The 25,224-nt window shown below is 40.1% G+C and overlaps 1 protein-coding gene across 7 annotated transcripts in view; it reads left to right on the top strand.

The window, feature by feature from the left end:
• Nucleotides 1–25,224, top strand: part of FRY (FRY microtubule binding protein) — a 437,325-nt gene that overhangs the window by 379,184 nt on the left and 32,917 nt on the right. For all 7 annotated transcript variants that reach the window (XM_059144289.1, XM_059144291.1, XM_059144290.1 and 4 more), the window contains 10 exons: nucleotides 1,114–1,715; nucleotides 2,612–2,709; nucleotides 3,080–3,250; nucleotides 7,189–7,329; nucleotides 9,357–9,536; nucleotides 12,154–12,315; nucleotides 14,824–14,898; nucleotides 17,387–17,557; nucleotides 23,676–23,876; nucleotides 24,430–24,591. In XM_059144289.1, coding sequence (XP_059000272.1) covers nucleotides 1,114–1,715; nucleotides 2,612–2,709; nucleotides 3,080–3,250; nucleotides 7,189–7,329; nucleotides 9,357–9,536; nucleotides 12,154–12,315; nucleotides 14,824–14,898; nucleotides 17,387–17,557; nucleotides 23,676–23,876; nucleotides 24,430–24,591 — 1,963 coding nt within the window. The remainder of the gene's footprint in view (nucleotides 1–1,113; nucleotides 1,716–2,611; nucleotides 2,710–3,079; nucleotides 3,251–7,188; nucleotides 7,330–9,356; nucleotides 9,537–12,153; nucleotides 12,316–14,823; nucleotides 14,899–17,386; nucleotides 17,558–23,675; nucleotides 23,877–24,429; nucleotides 24,592–25,224) is intronic.

The following is a 25,224-nucleotide window of genomic DNA, read 5'->3' as shown; positions in this document are numbered from 1 at the left end:
TGATATATGACTTTTTCTTTAGTTTAAAAATTAAGGAGAAAGCTATGGCACCCAATCTGTACACATTATATAAGTATTTTTAAATAGCAGGAAGATAGAGGTGAAATGTTATTTTAAAATAATACAAATATTAATGCATTTTCATTTTCTGTTATGTCTTTGAGTATTTTTTCAAATTTTATTTAATAATTATCCTATTTATTACATCATAAACAGAAACCAAGACTAAATGTTATTTTTTTTAATGAATATATACAAAACTCATCTGAACCATCAGTATAAAAACAGCTGGAATTAATGTTGATTTTACTTGAATAAATTCCTATCCTAGGATCTTTCTTTTTTATTTTTGTTCCTTTTGCTCCTGCCAATGTTTAATTACCCATTTCAAATCATTCACAATTCCGTATTCTGTTTGTATAATAGAGCTCATTTTGCTTGAAATGGACTCAGTAATGTTATCATAAATCACGCTGGGCTTTGTTTCACTTTTAAGTTGAGCATTTTTTATGGATAGGTGATTTTAGTATGTTTCCTAACATCATACACATTTTCTATATAGACTTACAGATTTATCTCAGTCAATAAGAATTTAGCAAGAATACTGATAAAGAGTTTTATCTTTTCAGCCTGAAATAGGCTTAGATATCATTTCTCATAGATATTTTCTAAGCATAAAAAAGTCCCTTTGATGCAGTTACAAACTCTTTTCTTTCTAGATAATATCCTTTCCATTTATGTTCTTATCTGTCAGTTAATAGAATATTAAACTGTGTGCCTATCAGGTATACTCTATTTATAAGTTACTCCTTCCCAAAGCCAAAATACCTGAAAAAATAAAAGTAAATGAAAGATCAGTAACCTTCACTACCAACTGCTCTTAGGTTTTGTTGTTGTTTTGTTGGTAAGCTCTTTGTTTTGTTTTCCATAGCTTTAAGTCTAGGAGTAGGATATTTATTCCTGTAAGCTAAAGGGTATGGAAAAAAAAAGTATAGACAGTATTTCCAAAGAACAAGTTCCCTACCTTATTGTTTGTCAGTGGATTTTAAAGGGACTGGCTCTTTCCTAAAGCATGTTGGCTTTCTTTTGAACTTTTTAAATTTTTATACCCAGCTCTTCATCACCAGATTTAAGCTCTAGCACTAAACTAACAGCAAGCAGAAAGAGCACAGGACAGCTAAATGTGAACCCCGGGGCGGCCAGTGGCAACACAGCAGAACGGAGCCGGCATCAAAGAAGCTTTTCTGTGCCCAAGAAATTTGGTGTTGTCGACCGATCCTCAGACCCACCCAGGAGTGCCACACTGGACAGAATTCAGGCTTGTACCCAACAAGGCCTCTCCTCAAAAACCAGAAGCTCATCCTCCTTGAAAGACAGCCTCTCAGACCCGTCGCACATAAACCATCCAACCAACTTGCTGGCCACCATCTTTTGGGTCACAGTGGCCTTGATGGAATCTGATTTTGAGTTTGAATACCTTATGGCCTTGAGGCTGTTGAACAGACTGCTGGCTCACATGCCGCTGGATAAAGCTGAGAACCGAGAAAAACTTGAAAAACTCCAGGCACAGCTCAAGTGGTCAGACTTCTCAGGGTTGCAGCAGCTGCTGCTGAAAGGATTCACCTCCCTCACCACCACCGACCTGACCCTGCAGCTTTTCAGTTTGCTCACACCAGTATCCAAAGTATCCATGGTGGATTCATCCCAAGCCATCGGTAAGGCCAACATCACTCCTTCTCTTACAGTTCTGGTGGTGGTTGTGTTTATGTTGCGCGTAATAAGGTAATGGACTTAGTACTTTCAACAATTCTGTTTGGAAATGGTCCTTTGGGAATAGTTTGTCATTTCTTTCAAAATTATACCTAAAGTAAATCTTAAAATTATTTAAATTGCAGAAGACATGTTTAAGGCAATAGCTTAAAATGGGCAGAAGTAATATATTGGTCATTTCTTTGTGCTTTCCAGATCAAATTGCAGATACTGTCAGTTTATTTCATTGTTCCTGTACAGATAAACCTTTCTCTTTTTTCTTAACTCCTAAATCTTTTTTGTTTTCTTAGCTTTTTTCCCCCTCTTGAAAATTCACTTGGCTCCCTATCATTTTAAATTAAGCCAAATCACCAGCCATATTTTTAATACCATGGCATGTGGCCCAGACTTCTTTTCATGAAGGTAGAGCTTAATACAGTGGTACTAAGCCATTACTTATCATTTATTTTAAAGATTATGTTACAGGAGGGAGACCTAAATTTGTTGGCCTATGTCCTCTCCTACAAGCTATTCTTAAAATACAGTTTTTGATTAAAAAGTTTCAAACTAGTGCTTGAGTTCATTTTAATCTGTTTTTGGAAATCTCTGCCCGTCATCCTGATTCACAGCCCATGGTAGAACAGTAACCATAGTTTAGAATTACTTTGAGTTTCTCCTCTGAAACTTGTGTCATTGTGGTTGTACATTTTTTCCCTGGATTTCGTGTTAGATCACAGTAAAATTGGTTCAAAAGTCTGCTTTGCATCACCTCAGGATAAAATCTGCAGTATCCCTAGCCACTGTTAATAGTTAAAATGCACCATATTCACCTATCTGCCCCCCCATATCTTCTCTGATCCAGGGTTTCCACTGAACGTGTTGTGTCTCCTGCCCCAGCTGATCCAGCATTTTGAAAATCCCAATCAGTTCTGCAAGGATATAGCTGAAAGGATTGCTCAGGTATGATTTCTGGCTCACTCAGGTGGATCCATATAGACCTTCAGAAAGGTCCAATACTAAGCAGAAATTGCTCCAAAGGGGAAATGGGTTTCAAAAAACCTGAAAATCATAACTGATACAGCTAGTAATTGACACCTCTGAGTAGCTGATGCACATCGTCTTGTGGTTTCATTATTGAGAAGACAGATGGAAAGAATCTGTGAAAATCATATTGGCTAATTACTAAGACAAGCACTTCTGCATTTTGTCAAATTGATGTGTTTTCCAGATCCCAGAGAAAAACTGCAAATGTATCTTACGGCAAAATTTCCAACACATCTTTCTGTTTGTCAGGCTATTTTATCCCTAATTGATTTTCATCTCTTAAAAGGTGTGTTTGGAAGAGAAGAACCCCAAACTTTCCAATCTTGCACATGTCATGACCCTTTATAAAACACACAGCTACACGAGGGACTGTGCCACATGGGTCAACGTGGTCTGCCGATACCTCCATGAAGCATATGCTGACATTACCTTGAATATGGTGACCTACCTGGCAGAGGTAAGCTCTTCAATGAAGGATAAGCCTCCTATAGTTTTCACGGGTAAAATACTTATATGGAATGAGTCATAATCTCTTCATTTATTGACTGCCTATTATATATTATCATAGAGGCTGTATGGAATCATTTTAAATCCTCACAACATACCATCATACAAAAAAATCTGAGTCTCAACCAGGTTAAATAACCTGCCATATGTTTAAGGTGGCAGAACCAGCCTTTGAACTGGGGTATACCTGCCTCAAAAGCTTTAATTCCTACTTTTTACTACACTAATACCTGCCAGAACCTTCCAGAAATTAGGAAATTTTATCCTAATTTCTCCAGGTATTCAAATCTTATTTAAGGAGTTATTGTGTGACTTGATATGTTTAATGGTTGTTTGCGCTGAACTAATTAGCAAACCATCTGTTTTGAAATATGCTTTTTAACTTGAAGTTTGTGTTTTATACTGGAATGGGATTTTCATCACCCTACAAGTGTGTTTCTAGCACATTAGCTCCAAGCCCCTGTGCCCATTGGTTCTGGAAATACACAGCATATCAGACAAGTGGTGAAATGTGTTCTGGTAGCACCTCTGGTCACGGAGTAGCTTAACGCACGAGGTCGCGAAATGTGACAGAGATGGCCACTAACAGCCCCCTTGGTTTAGTGTATTTGCCATTGCTTTTGCTCGAGGGACATGCATGCTCACCTCTTGCTAAGGCCTTTTCAGAAGTGCTGAAATCAGTGCATTCCAACTTTTCTTTCTTATGTCACCAGTACAGGGTGCAGATAGATTGGAGACTCATTCATACTCTGAAAGTCTCCACAAGACTAAACCCTTGTACCTGAAAGAAGGTCCTCACCCCATCCATCAACACAGATAGTTGATCTGCAGGATTTTGATTTGCAATCTGGGTCAGCAATATCTGAGCTGCGTTCAAACTGTCAACAGCCAAGGGTTCTTTCCACACCCCATCCCTGGCACTTTAAGGAGCCGCTCTTATATGCCACCCTTCTGCTTTGGATAGTCACCTTGGTCACATCTGTCCCTGCAAGAATTACTCAGAATGCACACACATCCCTCGGCTCACAAGAGATACTAGGATAACCCACGCAAATGCCCTGCTTACGAAGGCAGACGTTGCCTGTCTTAAAGTGAAGTGCAAGTTAGCAAGGAGGTAGAACTTGCTTGCATCACTAGACTTAAAGTTTCAAAAATCCAAATGGGATGTGGCACAGACACACACACACGTATTATTCAGACTTAAAAAGATATAAAGCATTAACACGTGCCACAACATGGGTGGACCTTAAGAACATGATGCTAAGTGAATGAAGCCAGACACAAAAGGAAAAGCAGAGCAGGATGCCGCTTCGGCGAGGTGCTTCTATAGAGCAGGCAAATCCGCAGAGGTAGAAGGCAGACTGGTGGTCACCAGGGCCTGGGGACAGCGGGTAATGGAGACATAGTATTTTACCATTAACAGAGTTTTCTTTCAGGCTAATGAACAAATTCTGGAAATAAGTAGTGGTGAAAGTCAGTGTGAAAGCCCTTCATGCCACTAAATTGTACACTTAACTGTGGTCAGAGTGGTAAATTTATGTTATATACATCTTGCCACAATGAAAATAAGTAAAAATGGGTTACCTAATTTGTTCTATTGAAACTTTGTTGCAAACGGTCACTGAAAATTTTATCATAAACTTAACTTCCCACCATGCATAGTATATATTAACTCCCATTTCAAGTACTCATGTGTTTTTTTCAGGTGTTGGTGATGCACATATATATAATCTTAGGTAGCTGTGGTCAGTATTGCCCATGAACCTCCTCTGTTCATGCAACATTAACTTTGTGTTCGCGTAGTGTCACATTCATCAATTGTGGGATTCTAACAGATTAATGTAACCCAATTTGCTTAAACATCTCCCCTGTTATTTATACTCATAATCTTGTTCTATTACAATTGGTCCTTTTATGTAGACTCCTTATTGGGTAGCATCCAGGTGATTTCTGCTGGCATTTCCCAAACTAACTAACTATCCAGGTAAAGAGCATGGAAACCAGAATACATTATTTAGTTCTACACATTTGGGAAATTGTCTTCACAGAGATTCCCCCTATTTGCAATACTGCCAACAGTGTATAAACGTGTATTCCCATTTCCTCACTACATTTTATTATCCCTTTTTTTCAGCTTTATATTTTTATTGGTATTTTTAAATTATTCTGTTTATGTATTTCCTCTAGGAATAATGTTCATTTTCCCACAAAACAGATTTGCCTAATTGTTCATTTCCTCATGTGTTAACTGCTCAGTTCTTTCTTTTTTTTTTTTTTTAAGATTTTATTTATTTAGGGGCGCCTGGGTGGCTCAGTGGGTTAAAGCCTCTGCTTTCGGCTCAGGTCATGATCCCAGGGTCCTGGGATCGAGCCCCACATCGGGCTCTCTGCTCAGCGGGTAGCCTGCTTCCTCCTCTCTCTCTGCCTGCCTCTCTGCCTACTTGTGATCTCTGTCAAATAAATAAAAAAAGATTTTATTTATTTATTTGACAGAGAGAGATCACAAGTAGGCAGAGCAGCAGGCAGAGAGAGAGAGGAAGAAGTAGGCTGAGCAGAGAGCCTGATGTGAGGCTCAATCCCAGGATCCTGGGATCATGACCTGAGCTAAAGGCAGAAGCTTTAACCCACTGAGCCACCCAGGCATCCCTGCTAGTTATTTCTTCTGACCACTTTTGATGTGGAAGTCCAGCATTTATTTGAATAATTTCTATAGTTTTTTTTTGAACAGTAACTTTTTATTATGATGTCTGTCATATAAATGTTCTCATTATTTTGCTTTCTTTTTTGAAAACAGTGTTGAAAATGAAAATAGTATATGTCCATAAAAGAAAGCTTGGTAGATACGGGAAAGTAGGGAAAAGAACAGGAGGTGGAGATAAGAAAAAACATCCAAATCATTGTTATCTAGAGAGAAACGCTGTTAGCATTTTGTTAGATCTCTGTCCATTGATATTTCTCTGTAACACCTACCCATTCACATCAATTTTGGCATCATCTTCTATACAGAAATTGTATATCTTTCCTCTTTCACTTAATATTATCTGATAGCCTTTACTATCTTAAAAATGTCATTCTTGGGTGCCTGGGTGGTTCAGTTGGTTAAACGTCTGCCTTTGGCTCAGGTCGTAATGCCAGGGTCCTGGAATCGAGTCCTACATTGGGCTCCCTGGTCAGGAGTCTGCTTCTCCCTCTCCCTCTACTCTTTTCCCCTGCTCATTCTCATTTTCTCTCTCACACACAAATAAATGAAATCTTTTAAAATGTCATTCTCCTTGTTGTATATTTCATCATACAATTTACCATAATTTTGTATCCATTTCCGTAGTGCTCAACAATTGTATTGCTTACAGTGCTTTCTTGTTTAGCTTTGAGGGTTTCTTACCATTATAAATAATACCCTGGTGAAATCTCGTATATAAATCTTAGCGTCTATAGGTTTGGGAAAGTTCTTAGAAGTAAAATTACTATTTCAAAATCTATACACTGTTTTTAGTACTCTTGAGGCCAAATGCCAAATTATCCAAGTTGCATTTCCACTGGTGTGTAAGAACACCCATCTTATATCCTCACCCACACTGACCTTTACCACCTGGGAAACTTCACCAATTTGATACCTAGTAACTTGTGTCTTTTGTGTTACTTTGTATTTTAAATAATTAGTGGTATTTGGTGCTTTCCTTTTAAGGTTTCTTGTATTCCACTGTGGATATGATATCTATATATTCAGAACTACTTACACTACCTTTAGTGATGTCTTCATTTCTTTGGTGGTTAGGATTCCCCTTTCCTTAAGGAAATGTGTGGCCATAAAGGTATAGGGGGGCATCGGTGCTCTTGTATGAACAGGCTGGTCTCGCACTGGCTGACACTGTGCCTTGCCTCCCACAGCTGCTGGAGAAGGGCCTCCCCAGTATGCAGCAGCCCCTCCTCCAAGTGATCTACAGTCTGCTCAGCTACATGGACCTGTCTGTCGTCCCTGTAAAGCAATTCAATGTGGAAGTTCTGAAGACCATTGAAAAATATGTGCAAGTGAGTATTTGGATGATGTCACTTATGAACAAGGATGTTTCCAGAGAGTCATTCCAGAAAGACTGAGGGTTTGTAGCTTGTATTTGGCTTCAAAGCTACAGGCATGCCAGGCAGCACACTCGTGCATTGGTATCCCTCACCCAGAGAACAGTCCGTTGTGGTGGTTGATTACACCCTGTTTGGTACAATGAAGAGAAGGACAGGACCAGCCCTGATGCATTCCTGGGCCCTCAGAGGACTTGTTTCTGCCTCTTGGGGCTTGCACGCTGGGTATTAAAAGCACACACCTGGCTGGGAGGATCCAGGAGGGTTGTATTTGTAGTATCCTATTTCAAAGAAGGAAAAGAAAGAAGGAACTCAGATGTGCTAGGATCTAGGCCAGGTGTTTCCACATGCAAAGTGTTAATTCAGTGGTTAAAGTTGTCAATTTAGAGTGGAGAGAAGTGAGGTTAAGCGACTTGCATAAATGTGCTTGAAAATACTGCAACCAACAAACACAGGAGGGTACCCAGGGAGTTGCAGAGTTCAAGGCAGATGCTAGGTTCTATCTGGCTAAATTCATCCACAAAGCCATACAATGTAAATTTTAGACATTTTCCTCCCATCATCACTTCAACATCGCATTGCTTGCCAAAGCTATGTAATGCTAAGAATGATTTCCAGGACGTCTCCATTTTCCATTTTTCAAGTGGCATTTCTCCAAACATCATTGTGCACTTAGTGGGCATTCAGTAACACTTTCTCACTTCACAGAAGTCATGGGAGCCAGGGGTTCAGTTCTTTTTCTACAAATTATGTGCCCCTGGTAAAAAGAAAAAAAAAAAAAAAAAAAAAAACTGTTTGACTAGGCTACCTACTCTAACTCCAGCCTGTGGGTTATCTCTGTTACTTGATATCTTCTCTTGAATGATGGCTAATTTCACATCCAGATCATGGCCTCCCCTGTGCAGAACTCAACAGTGAAGGAAATGTGTTTTATTTCATGTTCTCTTATGCCAAAGGCTGGGTAAATAATAATAACTTTTATCAAGTTAGTTTATTTACGCTGAATATTTTTGTGGGAGAAGTCCTTCAGTCTGCCTGGGGTTTGTCAGGGAGGAAAAGATGGCAAAACCGATGAGTCTGAGAGGAAGAGTAAGCCTGTGATAAGCCAATAAGGAGAGGAAGGGCGTTCCAGGAGGCGGGAGTAGCATAAGTGAAGACACAGTGGCAAAGAGAGCTTGCCTGGTGTGAGGAACTCCAGGGGCGGCCTAGGGGAGATTACTCCTGTGGGCTCTGCTCAAAGAGTGTGGACTCCACCCTGCCCATCAGAGGGAGCCCTTGAAGAAGTTTAGGCAGAGAAGGGGCTTGGTCTGAAGAGTTCTAGAAAGATGACTATAGTTGGGGAGGTTATGCTGGACTTCTGTCCAGGATAGGCAGGATCTAGGCAGGAGCCACAGAGGAGACAGCTGACCCACTCCCACCACAAATGGAAAGGAGGGAGCAATTTACCAGGAGACGGAGAAAGATTGGAGTCAAGAACAGCTCCCAGAGTTGGGTTGGGTCATGTGGAAAATATGAGCTAAGAAGACAAGAGGCGGCCAGCAGCAAGGAGGGCAGCAGGAGTCGGGGGAGTAGGAGACCAGCCAAGGAAGACTGGAAGCTGGAGGTGGGGAGAGTTTTGAGAAAGAGTGAGTGGTCAATAGCATAAATGCATTGGGCAAAGGTTTTATTCATATGAAGGAAGTACCTCATTGGCAAAAATGGTACTTTGTAATGTTAAACTTCTGTTTATTTGAATATGGGCAAAATTTGCTACTTTTCTTAAATTTGCTTCTATCTCCTCTTACATATAAATTGTCTTTTTATGTCATTTACCTTTTACACAGGATGGAATTTGCTGCACTGTATTTAATCTGTGAATTCAGACAGGTCATAAGAAGTTCCAGTAGCTAGCGATAGATTTGGTTTGGGGCGGGGGGGGGGGTCTTTTTGTTTTTTTTTTTAATGAACTTGTTTTTGACCATTGAATGTTTTATTCCCTTCAGAGTGTTCACTGGAGAGAAGCTTTAAATATCCTGAAGCTGGTAGTTTCTCGATCTGCCAGCCTTGTTTTGCCTTCCTACCAGCACAGTGACCTGTCCAAGATAGAAATCCATCGAGTGTGGACCAGCGCTTCTAAGGAGTTACCTGGAAAAACCCTAGACTTTCACTTTGATATTTCAGAGGTATGTGATCTGTTTCTATGCATTTTAGCAGGGAGAGATAGTGGCAGAGGTCAAAAGAGAGGAAAGAGAGACTTATTTTACATTTATTTCAAATTAAGCTTTCTAAGGCCTAAATTAGGTTCTGTTTTTTAAGAACACATCAAGTGTCATATTCTTGGAGGCTCTCAATTGGCAGCTTCTAAAGTTAGAAGCTAGCCTCAGTTATTTTTTTTAATGATTTTTTTAAAAAAGATAACTTTAAAATGGAATGATCTGAAGCATTTTAAACCATGACCTTCACTCCTTTGTATGACAGGTGTCCTGTCCTATCTTTACATCCACGACTTCTGCTGCCCGAACTCCCAACCAGACCAGCACATGACTGAGAGTTATAGGAATATAGAATTTGCCTTTCCAGTTGCTTCCCCAAGCCACACTGCTTTCTAGACCCAGTAAAATTATCTGAAGTCTTGCCTTGAGGGAGAGGGGCGGGAGGAGGGAAGCGACCAGTGAGCTAAGCTGAGGAATCAGGAAGAAGAGAGGGTAGAGGGTAGTTGGGTCCACCTGCTGTTCTGTGAATGGACATATGGGAGCCCTGTACTTACTCTAAGATGTATAAATCCTTTGCTTTCCTGCCTCGCTTACCCCAGGCCCCATAAGCCCACCAAAGCAGGAACTATGCTCTGTCCCCCTGGTTACCAGGGTCTGGTTTGGTGTCTGGTGCAAGATAGGTACTTAACAGTATTCTTCAACACTGCTGAATGAATAAATCCACTGAAGGAATAAACCAGATGTGGTTATATGAAGCTTACTTGCTCTAGGAAGTAGGTTGAAGCCTACTTTTCACACAATGACCTCATTGACCTTCTGTCCTTTCAGTACACAGGTTGAGATACTCTTTTCTGCCATTGTGATACTTGCAACTATATTTAGGATGCGTATGATATTGAGGTATCCAATCAATTGGTTTTTGAATTTTTAATATTTTTTTTACATGGCTGATGGAGAAAGCTACTTTTATTCCTTGAGGGAAGTTTATTCTGTTCGAAAGGGGTGCAGAAAACAAGCAGCCAGTTGCCTGCCCACCCGCAGGGACCCAGCTGCATCAGAATAAAAAGCTGGAAAAACAGATGAAGTATTTCCAGCCGGTGTCTGCCACCTCCGAGCACAGGCCCACAGACGGGTTTCTGCAGCCTCGTTGGGGCAAAAGTGTGGACGGTGCTGTCTACCCAGCCGCCAGACCCGGCACGAGAAGTGAACTCTCAGGGAGAGAATGTCTAAACTACTGCCCTAGTATCTGGCCCCAAATTCATTCCTTTAAATAATCAAAAGGATATAATCCACTTAAATAAATTTTTAAATACTTGAGAGTATTTAAAATTCGAGAAGAAGGGAAGGAACTTGTTACAAAGGTCTCTTGTTATAATGATAAGCAATCCTTTTCCGCGTAAACATCTGAAAACTATTTGCTTTCCTGAACGTTTTGCTTCTCATCGTTATCAGTGGTTTCTAGAGTATGTTTAAGAACAAGCAGTTGGATTTATTTTCAGCTGCTAAAGAGGGTGGGCAGATGTCGAAGATGTAAAATGCTTTAGAATGTGTGTTTGAACATCAGGAAAATGAGCCCGCTTGTGACTCTGAACTTCTCTAAGGTTTATTCACACAAGCCGTGCTTGGTTGCTGCTGGGTAGAGTGATCCCATATTCCACAGAACTATTAAACAGATAGGAGAATGAAAAAGTGCTCCATATCACTTGGCATCAGGGAAACACAAATCAAAACCACAATGAGATACCACCTCACACCAGTCAGAATGGCTAAAATTAACAAGTCAGGAAATGACAGATGCTGGCAAGGATGCGGAGAAAGGGGAACCCTCCTACACTGTTGGTGGGAATGCAAGCTGGTGCAACCACTCTGGAAAACAGCATGGAGGTTCCTCAAAATGCTGAAAATAGAACTGCCCTATTACCCAGCAATAGCACTACTGGGTATTTACCCTAAAGATACAAACATAGTGATCCGAAGGGGCACATGCACCCGAATGTTTATAGGAGCAATGTCCACAATAGCCAAACTATGGAAAGAACGTAGATGTCCATCAACAGATGAATGGATCAAGAAGATGTGGTATATATACACAATGGAATACTATGCAGCCATCAAAAGAAATGAAATCTTGCCATTTGCGACAACGTGGATGGAACTAGAGCGTGTCATGCTTAGTGAAATTAGTCAAGCTGATAAAGACAACTATCATATGATCTCCCTGATATAAGGAAGTGGTGATGCAACATGGGGGCTTAAGGGGTTAGGAGAAGAATAAATGAAACAAGATGGGACTAGGAGGGAGACAAACCATAAGTGACTCTTAATCTCACAAAACAAACTGAGGGTTGCTGGGGGGAGGGGGGTTGGGAGAAGGGGGGTGGGATTATGGACATTGGGGAGAGTATGTGCTTTGGTGAGTGCTGTGAAGTGTGTAAACTGGGCGATTCACAGACCTGTACCCCTGGGGATAAAAATACATTATATGTTTATAAAAATTAAAAAATTTAAAAATTTTTTTAAAAAAAGATAGGAGAATGTGAGCTTTTTTATTCCTTTTTTTTTTTTTTTTTTTTTTTTTTTTGTCAAGACGCCCATCATCGGGAGGCGGTATGATGAGCTACAGAGCTCTTCTGGACGGGATGGGAAGCCCAGGGCCATGGCTGTCACCAGGAGCATATCGTCCACATCATCAGGCTCCAACTCCAATGTCCTTGTTCCTGTAAGCTGGAAAAGACCCCAGTATTCTCAGGTACAGAATCCTAAGCTCTCAGGATTGGAAGGGAGTTCGGGGGGACCCAGCGAGCCCAGCTGCCCGTGTGATAAGGCGCTCCTTCACTGCCAACCTGACGTTGCCCATTGAGGCATCAACACTTCAGAGATGAGGATCTCGTGGCATTCCAAGGGAATCTATTTATCTTTGAACTGCGCATTACATTGAGGTGAAGTCTGATGTTTGCTGCTTCTACCCATTGTTCTTAGTTCTCTTTTTAAGACTTAGAAAAAGAAATGTGGCTTCTCTTTTACATGACAGCCTTTCAAATAGATAAAGAAACCCATTCCCTCTGCCACTAGCCGAAATGAGCCCTCTTTTCTCCAAATAATACATCTTTAGTTCTCCTAGCTCATTCTGCATGATAGGGCTACACAAATGCGGAATCTGCTTTTGTGGTTGCTCCCTCAAGCCACAGTGCTGTGTAGACCAGTAAGATTGTCTCAGTTCTTACACTGATGGAGAGGGGCAGGAGGAGGGAAGAGATTAGTGAATGATTCTAAGGGGTCAGGGAGAAAAGAGTAGGTAGAAAGTAGTCAGATCTACCTGCTGCTCTGTGAATGGACATTTGGGAGGCTTGCGCTTAGTCTAAGATATGCACATACTTTGTTTTCCAGTGGCCCTTCTGGGGACAGCAGTACTGTCCTCTAAGCACACACTCCAGTCATGGTCTCCATAGACAGTCTGAGCCACACGGAGCACAGTGGGCTGCTGGATCTTTCTGTAGTTCTGTTATCACAGCCTAAGGCTGTATTGCTGTTAAGTGAAATCTCTGCATTTATTCAGGGCTCTTCAGTAACTAACATGACAGAAGCCCGGTGGAAAATTACCTTAAGTGGAAAAGGAATTTATTAACTCCTGTATCTTGTCTTCACACACCGCTGAATTCTAGTACACAAAATGAGGAACTGGATCCTTAACTTCTCACTGTCCTCTCCTTCCCTTCCCAGTAGTGGCCCTCCTTCCCTCTCCAGAAACTTCATTCTCAAGCAGACCCTTGTCTTATGAAACACCAACAGCCTCCAGCAGCTCCAGATTTGCACGGTCTTTGGCTCTGATGATTTTAGGACAGAGGCTTTCCTTCCCCAACATCCATACCCATTCTAGAGAAGGGACTCTTGCAACGTGTGTGAGACAGGCAAAGCCCCACTTAATGCAAGAGGAGCTGTTCCCAAGATAAAAAGAGGGATGGTATTATTGGAAGAAGGTCAAATGGTGGGTGCTGAGCAGGGCACTGTAGGGTTCAACAAGGTTAGGAAAGGGAAATGGATGGCATGTTACCTGCTGGCGCACTGCTGTTTCTCAATGACATTTCATTGAGCTGTTGTGCAAGAGAGCCTACTATACTTTCTTGGGGATTTGGAAAAGAGAAGAAAAATATACATCCCATTTCTAGGTTCCTCTGTGTTGATTCCTTCCTAGAATTGTAAAATGCCCACAAAGTTAGGGAAATATTTTAGCAAATCTCTCGCCATCTGCCCACATCAAGGTCTTCCTGTCTTTGACCTTGAAAAGACATGGTATTGAGAATCCCTTCTATAATTTTGGAAAGAAGAATGAAGTGAAGCCAAATTCCATTAAGAAAGAAAGGCTATGAATGACACTGGCCTCCTAGCAGTCTCCACATTAACTTAAATCAGATTAAAAGGGAAAAATCATTTTCCAAGATTGCTTTAAGAGCATTTCTGAAGTACATTAACATATTTTGGGCCCTGGCTACTCTTCCTTTTCATTCTCAACTCACCAATCATCCTGAGATCTAGTTTATCTATATCATTGGAAAATGTGACAGTTTATAGAAGAATTTCCATGCGTAAGTACCCAAAAATAAGGCTCATGAAGAAAAGCAAAAGGAATTGAATCTGTTTAACTTTAGGAAGAATAAATTGAAAAGGATTTAATATGGCTTGCAGATAATTGAATTTTTTAATTCTGCAGAAGGTAAAGTTATTCTTCCATTTAAGGAAAATAGATTTGTACTAGAACATAAAAGATTTAATTTAGGTATAAGCAAGGAAAGCCTTGCTAATGCTGAAAGTTGTAACAGACAAGATTATCAAGGGGAGTCAGCAATATCTGCTGAAGAACCAGGGGCTGATTTTCACCCCCCTCCCTTGGGAAAACTTAGATCAGCACTGTCCGGTAGAAACATAATGTGCACCTCATTTTAAACTTTCTAACAGTTGCATTTTTTTTTAATAAAAAGAAACATAAAATCATTTTTAACAACCTGTTTTTTTAATAATGTTTTATTTAATCTACCATATATCAAATATTATTATTTCAATATGCCACCAATATTTTGCAATTATTAATGAGATACTTTGCATTCCTTTTTCATTCCCAGCCTTTGTGTATTTTACGTCTCAGTTCTCACTGGCGACATTTCAGGGTCCATATTCCAATGTGGCTAATGGCTTCCAGTATTGGAGAATATTTGATCCCAGGACCTCATGATTAAAACGTGTTTGTGTGTCTCTTTTCCAGAAAAGGACAAAAGAGAAGTTGGTGCATGTCCTTTCTCTGTGTGGCCAAGAAGTAGGATTAAGCAAAAATCCATCAGTAAGTTCTGTCATGTATCGCGTGTATGTCGGTACCGTGTCTTTCTTACCTTCAATCTTTTTTAGCTTTAGAGAAATCTGCTAGGAATTACAGGTAGGATACCCACCATCTAGATCAAACCCCTAGATTCTCTCCACACTGCAATTTTTGATCTCACTTAGCTCAGAAACAATGAACAATGAACAGTTTTGTGGGCTGTTTGCTCTAGTTTGTCTGCAAGTAAATACTCAGTTTTCATTGTTTAAGATTTCTTGGATTTTTTTTTTTTATGAAGATGCTCAGACGTCCTTATTTATGACTCTCTCCTGCACCATCATATTTAATATACATTCCTCTGGGGTGCAGTTTTGCTCTGTGTATGCATACCGCTTCCTGTGATGTCATTGTTTTATTCATGCACCATAGGGATGGAAATAATGATATATCATTATGGGTTTTTTTTTTTCTCTTATAAATGTCCACTGATGTTACAGTTAAAACAGAAGAACAGCAGCATGCCATTGGGCTTTGGAATAAATGAATAATCGCAGTGTTTGAATTTAGCCTCTGAAGCTTTTATATAATTTAGAAAATTCAAGTTGTCTGTGAGTCTACTGTAGTCAAAGCAATAAAAATCTCAGGGTCTGGTTTCACCGGGCATTTTTATTTCGTCCATATCTCAGCATCTTTGTTATCAACAACAACAACAACAAAAAAATAGCAAACTAAATAATTTCCCAGATAAAGAATGAGCAAATGGTTGCCCAGGGAAGCTGTCTTTTCAATCTCAAAATGTGTCTGCAGGTGAAATGTTAGAGATGCATACATTCTCGCGCAGGCACAGATTGGTGTCTTCTTATCTGGGGAAAAGTGCCGCGGCCAGCCAGCAGCTAAGCTCGGCTTCCGCTGAAGTCACCTTTCTCGTGTAACTGATCAGTGGCTTGTTGCTTGGCTCCAGTGACATTACCGAGGGCAGAGGGGTCGAGGCAATCGTGGCAGGGCAGGTGGAAGGAGAGGAAAAGAGCATTTTGCCTCTCTGCAGGGCAGCCCTCCAGCAAGGGCCATTGCCTACTGCCCTTGGGGCTGGCACGTCCTCCTCAGATCTAAACTGCCTGCTTCGGTGCTGAGGCTCTTCTAGCTACAGATGTTTGCCTGGAGTAGGGGACAGACAGGAGACATGGCACTAACTGGGAAAAGAGCCTTCAATGGAGGGAATCCAATTTCTAGCCCCATCTGTCACGAACTAGGTTCCTGGTGCTCAGTGCTATTGATCTCAGAGACCCAGTCACCATCCCTGTGCAAAGTGTGTGTCGTGGGCCATTTTATGAGAACATAGTGCCAGCCCCAGGACTGTTCTCAAACACTGTGGGGCGAAGAAAATACATTAAAAATCTATTCTTTTTTCTTTTGAGAGACCTTGTTATATTAAATTCTTATAGATGATTTATCTACTTTTCAAGGAAGACTAGACATTATAATCATTTTTAAAAATCCTGTTCAGGGGTACCTGGGTGGCTCAGTTAGTTAGTTGAGAGTCTGACTCTTGATTTCGGCTCAGATCTTGATCTCCGGGTCATGAGATCGAGCCCTGCCTCAGGCTCCTGGCTCACTACAGAGTCTGCTTGAGGATTCTGTATCTCCTTCTCCCACTGCCCCTTCCCCTGCTCACACTCTAGAAATAAATAAAATCTTTTTAAAATCATATTGTTCACTTTATTTAATATCAATCTATTTTCAGGAGAGGCTGGATAGCAAAACAATGAGGTTCATTTGCAGTTTCTTATTTCTGTAAAGTTCTAGTAAAATGTCCTGGTGGAAATAACCTAAACACAGAAGATAGCTTTAAAATATTAACATACAAAAGCTCTTAATAGGAAAAAAAAAAAAGTTTTGTTCTGTTTATATCAACAGGAAAGGAATTTAGGTATAAATTATGAGCATGGCTGCTCAGATACCCGTCTATAATTCAGATGAGCAAGGAAAGTAATTCTTGGCTTCTTTTTCTTATTCTTTATCAGTTCCTGGTTTCTCTCTGAAAGGGTTAAATCCTTTGCTTTCACAGGTCATTCTACAAGAACCTATCTTGGTATCAGTAATCCTTAAAATATCATGTGCTCGTATGTTTGTGAAGTGTACGTGCTTGTGTATAATTCCTAACCTCAGTTCAGAAACAATGGAAAATTTCTTGGCTGCCTAGTTTGTGAACACACACTCAGTGGTCACACACACATACACACACACACACACCCAGGTGGGATCCAGTCTTCATCCACTACAAAGCACCAGTGTGACTTGAGTATTTTCCTCTTGCGTGAACTTGCGTCTTCGCAAGGAGTTTAATCTGAAGGCACCTGTCCAACATAAATAATGAGAGAACCTTCTAAAAATACCCACTGAAGGAATTAGGTGTGTACTGGGAATAGAGGGCCTGAAGAGCCAATTACGGTTTTTGTAGCACAAACACCGAAGGGAGAACGGTCTCTCAGGAGAGGACGCTTGTGATTCGCAGGTGATTTTCTCGTCGTGCGGGGATCTGGACCTGCTGGAGCACCAGACGAGCCTGGTGTCTTCGGAGGACGGCGCCCGCGAGCAGGAGAACATGGACGACACAAACAGCGAGCAGCAGTTTAGGGTGTTTAGGGACTTTGATTTCCTGGATGTGGAGCTGGAGGATGGAGAGGTACGGTATATTCTCTGTAAGGAATAACCCACTCCGCTTTTCCTTGACTAACGGAAACAGTTTCTTTTTACCCGCTAAATAATGAGGTTTTATGAGCGAGTCCTTAATTGGAAAGCTGTAAACTTTATTTTGAATCAGCTTATTCAAAGGACAGCAGCTTAACTTTGCCAAAAGTTACCACACCCTTCCTGTCTGAGTCCACGGCGTAGGCTGCCAAGTTATTTCTAAATGGCAAAGAGCTGACGTTTAATGATCACACAAAGAGTGTGTGTGTACAGTCCAAAGGTGAACTTAAAAAAAAAAGAAAGAAAAAAAAGAAATCACAAAAACATTCAAGTTCTGAGCCCGTTCGCTGGTACCTGGGTAAAATATGCTAAGCATCTAATTATTTTTAAAGTGAAATTACTCTAATTCGATCGCTTCAAAGCTTGCCTGCTCCAACAGGAGATGGGAGCCTGAGGGCTCCGGCGTCTTTGTGCTGTTTGATGAAATCATTACAACTTGAAACAAGATAGAAGGCGCGTGAAGCTCTGCTCTAGGTCCATAGCTAGCGTTCCCGACACCTGGAGCAGCTGAATTCATGTCTCAACCGGCAAATGCAGATTCGGGGATTTGAATGATAATTATGGTAATAGGATGCTTTCAGTTATGAATCATGATTTTGAAAACTAGGATTGGAAGGAGGGGCATCATTCTGACCCTCTCATTTCCAGTTGGGGCTAGTCTCGGCCTCGTGGAGGAAAACAAAATTGACTGATGGGAGACTAGCATATATAATACGCCTAGTACCGAGCCGGCTCACTGGGTTCCTTAACACACTGGAGTTCATGTTTAGCTAAATGCACTGATTTTCCCAGAAAGAGAAAGGGCTTTATGCCAGTCTTTCAGTTAAAGTAGAGGCCCATATTCGCAGTTTATCAGATCCTCTGATGGGCATCTCCTGACTTAACTATGAACTTGTAGGAAATGGTGCTTCCATTAGCTGCTCACCTTCACTAAAAGGACATGATTGTAGACCAGTCCTCTTACACTGCAGTCAGGCCAAGGAGTTATCTGTTTTTGTTCCTCCCATCTATGGCTTACCCTGGATGTCTGGGGAGAATTATGTCCTCAGAATGAAGAATGTTTTCTTTACCTGTTCTTTCTGTAGAAAACAAGTTTAGCAGATCCAGTCCTTAAGACATCTTTAAAACAAGTGTCAGCTTTTCACCATGAATTAGTAAAAAGTATTGCAGAGTTTTCTGACTGTTAATGAGTAATAGAGAAATCAATAACTAACTAAGTGGGGTGAGGATTGTTTTTAAAAGTCTAAAGCAAAATACAACCATTTAGAATACTTTCAAAATGTCCCTGGGGCAGAGCTACGTGTAATATCAGAAGATTAGCTCCCTGATCTGGGCCACTGACCTAATCTTTGTTCTTCGGCTGGAATTCAAGCTTAGGTACCCTCTTTACTCTGGAAGTTAAAGAAAGGAGGGAAAGCTTAATGAAGACAGGGAGGTACCACTTTCCAGTCTCAGCCAAAAGAAAAAAAAAAAGTGTTCTGGGACATGACCTCTCAGGAGTGATATAGAGGAATCAAACACAATTTCAGAAAAACGAAAAACTTTCATTTCTGTCAAAACAAAGGAAGGCAAATTTGAGGTGCCTCTCAACTTAAATTTTATGCTAATGGTTTTCAGGAACAATAAATAATGAATACTTGCTCTTCCTTCTAGTGTTCTATTATCCTAGCAGACGAAAATTTCCAAAATCATAGTGATCATTTTATCTTATATGATTAAGATTTTATAAGAGTGTGAGGTTATATATTCCATCCAAGTAGAATAAACTATCTGAGAATGTTTTGCTCCTTCTCAATAAGATTATAATAAGGGATCCTAGCAAGTTTACAGAGTACTAGAGGAAAAATGCTCAAGCTTTGGTCAGGCAGGTCCAACTTGGAATTTTGGCTCTCCCACCAATGTAGCTTTATGCCCTGAAACGTGGATGCCATCTCTCTTGACTTCCTCATCTATTAGATGGGTATGCTAATACCTGCTTGTCAAGTTGAGGCAGGGAGTAAGATAACCTCTACGGAGTGTCAGGCACATAGCAAGCATTCCTTTGTTCTGTCGTTGGTGAAAAATTTCAAGCATAGTCTCATCTGAAGAGCCAAGCTTATCTGGCGTCTATTATCAAAAAAGAAAGACAAGCTTTTTGTTTTGTTTTGTTTTATGTCTCTTCCTTTTCATTAAATAGTCTCAGAATGTATTGACTCCTATCTGTAAGTTTACCTTGGGATTTTTCTGAATCTTTAAAAGGTAATGTGTCCTTGCTATTAATTGCACATCAGCAGTGAACATATCCTAACCGAAAACACTTCCGTCTTGCGAGGTAGATGAGGGGATGCCAACTTTCTTCCCCCTACTTGATGGCCCTCATTCGTTTTCTCACAACATTTAACAATTTTCTCACAAATAAAAATGTAAGCATCCGCGGCCCCCTCCAAAATAAAGTGTTGAGGAGCAGAAGTTGCTAGGCACCAAAGTGGCAAGCTCTTCCAGAAATTGTACTTATGATTTATTACCCCGGCTAGAACATCCACCCCTAAAATGGTTGGAACTTCCTGGTGTTTGATACTGATTTCTCTCTCTGGAGGGTTGTCTATCTTTACCTTTTTTTTTTTGAAGTCACATCTACTGAAGCCTATTTTGTTGGCCCTGTTTATTGCTATTGTGTTAAAACTAAGATGAATGCACTTGAGTATCTTTAATCATTTTAAATAGACCTCTCATTTGTTTTTCTGTCCATTTACTCTGCTACCAAGGAACTTCAGGTAAGATGATTGCTATCTTTAATTCAGATATGCTAAGTAGATGTTTTGCATCATTGCAGACTTATAACAACATAATTGCTTTTTTCCTCCCTTCTAGCATATGTATGCTTGTTTGCGTGCATATTTACATTGAGGTGTGTGTGATACAAAGATTTTTCTTTGTTGCTCCAGTATGGAAATATTTTTCTAAACTGTAAACACAAATGTTTTCTAAGCTATAAACACTATAGTTTTAAAACCTTGAGATGCCTAGTCTAGAAGCTGCATAAGTATATCTCTTGAGCGAATGTGAGGTTTTAAATATGAAAATCTATGGAAATTTTATGATTTCTGAGAAAGCAGCTGTCCAATTGGATTGGTTCTGTGGTTCAGTTCTCTTACGAAAAGTGAAGTCAGCAAGCTGCAGCTCACAGTATACCACCAACACTTCCAGTTAGATCCTTTCCAGGCATGAGATGCCTGGAAATGCACTCTCCAGTGCATTTAGATGCCTTTCGAGGCACTCTGTCTGTATGGCGACTATATAAACTTTCATGCGAATGAGAACCATTTCTCAAGTAATGGGAAGTGCTAATAATAACCGCATGTGGACAACAGTCATAAGCCAGGATCATTGGGGGCAAACTGACCTATGAGCACCCTACTGTACTTGACCATGCTGCACCTACATTCTTTCAACAATAAACCTTACTTGACAGAATTCTAGAATTAAAAAGAATTATTTCAAAGAATATTATTTCTGACACTTCTAGAATGTTCTATCACTAATACTTTCTCATCTCAGTATAAATCCTGAGTAGTTATTTAAGTTTGATAACTGAAAGATGCAGATTGTCTTGAATAATTCGCCATGTCCTGAATTTCTCACACATAGAAAATCTGACATAATCAGTAGAACACTGTTTTGACTTTTGACCACATAGGTTGACTTTTAATTACCACACACGTGAACTTGAGCTAAACTATAGCACTACTGACTTTTTTTTTGTTCCATCTTTTTTTATTATTGAGGCATTATTAACATATATAACATTATATTACATTGAGGGGTACAATATAATGATTTTATAGTCATATATATTGGGAAATGATGGCCACAATAAATCTAGTTATCATCCTCACCACACAACATTACAATTTTTTTTCTTATGATGAGAATTTATTTTATAATTGGAAGTTGGTGAGCACTATTGACTTTCTTTCAATAAGCACATACTTGACCTTGAGCTAGACTGTAGCACTATTGACTTTTTAATATTCACACACTTGAACCTCGAGCTAAACTATAGATACCCATACTATAGATGCACTACTACATCTCAATTCTTCAACCACTACCAGGGAAACAGTTTCAACACGTTCACCTCTAATGGAGCTACTGCATCTTCTAGAAAGACACCCAGATATTCCTCCTGCAACAACAGCCTTCCCTTACCCCTAGTTCTCATGCCTGGTGTACTCAGGTCTTCACCAGAGGTGTAGTCGTTACAGTAGGAACAGCGATCCATGCCCAGGGTAGCATTCCCTCACCCAAGACATCTGTATTTCTCTGTAAGCTCATGATTCTTCTCAGGTTCAGTGTGCAAGATGTCCAGAATTGTTGCCTAAGATAGTTCATCCAACCCATTCACTGAGGTGGTGCAAGAGAATCAGCTTGAGGAATTAAGTTTTATATTCATATTTGTGTATTTCTCCCAATAATTTTCACCTTTCTCTCCTTTTTCTCTATATTCTTATTCTTTTCATCTTTTTAATTTCTTCACACCTAGCATTTTATTTTTCTTTCCAGAACTCTCGCCTCTTCCACATTTTTCTATCAGTTTTTCACAATATAGCTATTTTAAAATCCCAACACAACAGTTAATCTTTTCTATTAGGAAAAAAAACTATGTGGTGACAATTTATGTTAGCAGATACAGATAAAGGTATAGATACAGATAAAATAGCAGAAACAGCTACTCTTTATAATCAAACAGTCCTAAGAACAATCCTAAACATCATATATGCGAATAAATTATGATAATTTTTGTATCAGATCCAGAATGGGTTTGGGATTCTTACCTATTGCCTTCTACCACAAATAGCCAAAAAAAAGACTTCATAAAAGTTAAAGCATCTGTTATGTGAGGGATCTATGAGGATGGCAAGATTTGCTCCATTAGGATCCAGAAGAAATAGATCCTTAACCCAAACGAAGATTAATAAATTTAAAGCTTATACTTTTAACAGTGATTTTACATCTCTCATATTATATGATTATGCTACTGAGCTCCCACCAGAAGACGTTACTTTATTTCAGCAAACCATCAGACAGTGTTTCAAATGACTTCTAAATGAAAAGATTCTGGGCTAGATTTCATTCAGTTATATATTTACATAGGTAAAAACTTGCTTATCAAGGGACCAGGGAAGACTTCTCTTCCTTTATTCCTGTTTTAACAGAAAAAAATAAAACCCCAATTACTTTCTAGGGAAGATTTTTGTGTTGGACAAATATGCTTATTTAATATCAAATGGTCTGTAAAGAAAGTCTGGGATATGAGAAGCTCTAATGCCTACATTGCCACTTAGAGCAGGTCTTGGAAATGAAAAGGTACAAGTCAGCATTAGCGCTTGGTACCAGGTCAATCATCTCAGGTCCAGGAAAGCAACAATTTTCTATGGTGGGACAGTTATTTAAAGATGAACCTAAAGCAAAAGTTAAGCCATGCTGCTCTGGCCTTTGCATAGTGCATGACCCATCAGACTTCACTCAGCTGCTCTCAAATATTCTTTTAACTCTGCATTTGATCTGCGAAAACTGCTGTAGCAGGAACAGGCTGGAATGTTTACCTAATACTCTTCTACTTAATACCCAGAGGATGTGGAATGTGCTACAGCATAGCTCCTACTCTTTTTCCTTCCGAAAACAGTACTAAATGGGCCAGGGAGGGGCCATACCTCTTTGGAGGTTGTTTTAATAGAAATGGTCTCTTTCTTACTGATTTTCGGACACCTAGATCATAATAGAGTTGACCAAAGTCACCTTTTAAAAAATAAATAAATAAAACATGATATTACCCACCAGGCCCAAGAGAAGTGTGTAATCACTTCTACCTATAATTCTATATGCATTGAGGTGAAAATAGTATGCTTTACTACCTTTCACATCACGTAAACAAAATGTTTGGTACCAAAGTAGACGAGAGCTTGGAAGTTCATAATGAAAGCGTTTATTTCTAAGCTATGACTAATTGAATGTGTGAAGGTGTGAGTGCAGGAAGATTCTGGCATAAAAACCAGCCGATGCTGTGATTTCAGGGTGAGAGCATGGACAATTTCAACTGGGGAGTGCGCAGGCGTTCTCTGGACAGTTTGGACAAGTGTGATATGCAGCTCCTGGAGGAGCGCCAACTTTCAGGAAGGTCTCCCAGCCTAAATAAAATGAACCACGAGGACTCCGATGAGTCCTCCGAAGAGGAGGACCTCACAACCAGCCAGATCTTGGAGCACTCTGACCTAGTGAGTAGGCCTACCTTCCCACCCTGTGAAACAGGAGACTTATTTTTGTAATTGAGGCAAGAGTGTGGTTACCAGGTGCCGCTAAAGAAACTTGGCACCGCTGCTAAACTTAACACCCAAAATGTCAGGGGGTGTCTGACTGATGGTAATAACCAGCCTCTTGTCTACAGGTTGCAAACAGACACAAATACTGGGGTGTTTGTTAGAAGCCTTGAACACCATCAGATCTGTTAAGGCCTTTGCTTTTTCTTAGATATGTTTACGAAGCTGGACTCTTTCTAAAAATGCGTGAGACATCTGACGTTTTTAGGAAATATAATGGACATTTCTTTGGGGTTAAATGAAAATATGAGTGCTTGTGTTTTAAGAGTTCTGTGCCCTAATGCCCTACACCAGCTGCTGGGGTTAAGTTCCAACAGTAGTGAGATGGGCATGTTAAATATTTGTCACCCCAGAGTGAGCTCACACAATGGTCTGTACTCTTACATAAAGGATCATTTGAGCTTTTAAAGAAACTCCACACTGTGTTTTATTTGCTTTGCTCTCTCTGCAGATCATGACTCGCTCCCCTTCTGAGGAGACGAATCCCATGGAATCGCTCACCACAGCCTGTGATATGACCCCTGCGGACCCTCATTCCTTTAACACCAGAATGGCTAGCTTCGAGGCGTCTTTGTCCGATATGAATAATCTGCAGATTTCTGAGGGCTCCAAGGTGAAGAGATTTGGGCAATCATGATTGTAGTTTTCTTAAAGAAAAAGTACTTCCAATTTTTTGAGAAGTCTTTGGGGGCTCTAAGTGGAGGGACTGTATCTTTTTTCTTTCTGACTTTGTTGAAATAATTGAATTTGTGCATGGGAGCCTATGTTTGGAAGTTGTTTTACCCTGCCAAATGAGCAGCCATCTTCTTGTTGGTTGAAAGAGATTCACTTTGAGGTCTCATTCAAAGGAGACATTTCGCATTTTCCATATAGCAGGAATGCTGCTGATTAATGATAAAACTAATCAGTGCATATCTGAGCGTATGGATAATTTCAACTGAAATTTGACTTGGAAATTGCTGTTCTTCGTCATGACTTTTACAAAACAATATGCTAAGTGAGGTGTGGGTGTCTGCATGTACTTGGGGAAATTTTTTCCTATGTAGGAACCAGTTACACAATTTGTACATTGATTCCACTCTGGCATTTTAGCATACTATTGGAATTTTCAGTGTTAATCACAATATTATGCCAGATTTAAACAAAACTGTCCTAGCCAGACTGACGAGAAAAGTAAGTAACAGATATAATTTTCTTATTTAAAAGGTCAGGTCTTTAAAAATCTAGCAATTAAAATGATTGATTA

The sequence above is a fragment of the Mustela lutreola genome, chromosome 13 (genome assembly GCF_030435805.1).
Source record: "Mustela lutreola isolate mMusLut2 chromosome 13, mMusLut2.pri, whole genome shotgun sequence".
Taxonomy (NCBI): domain Eukaryota; kingdom Metazoa; phylum Chordata; class Mammalia; order Carnivora; family Mustelidae; genus Mustela; species Mustela lutreola.
This window is presented reverse-complemented; position numbering and strand designations above follow the sequence as displayed.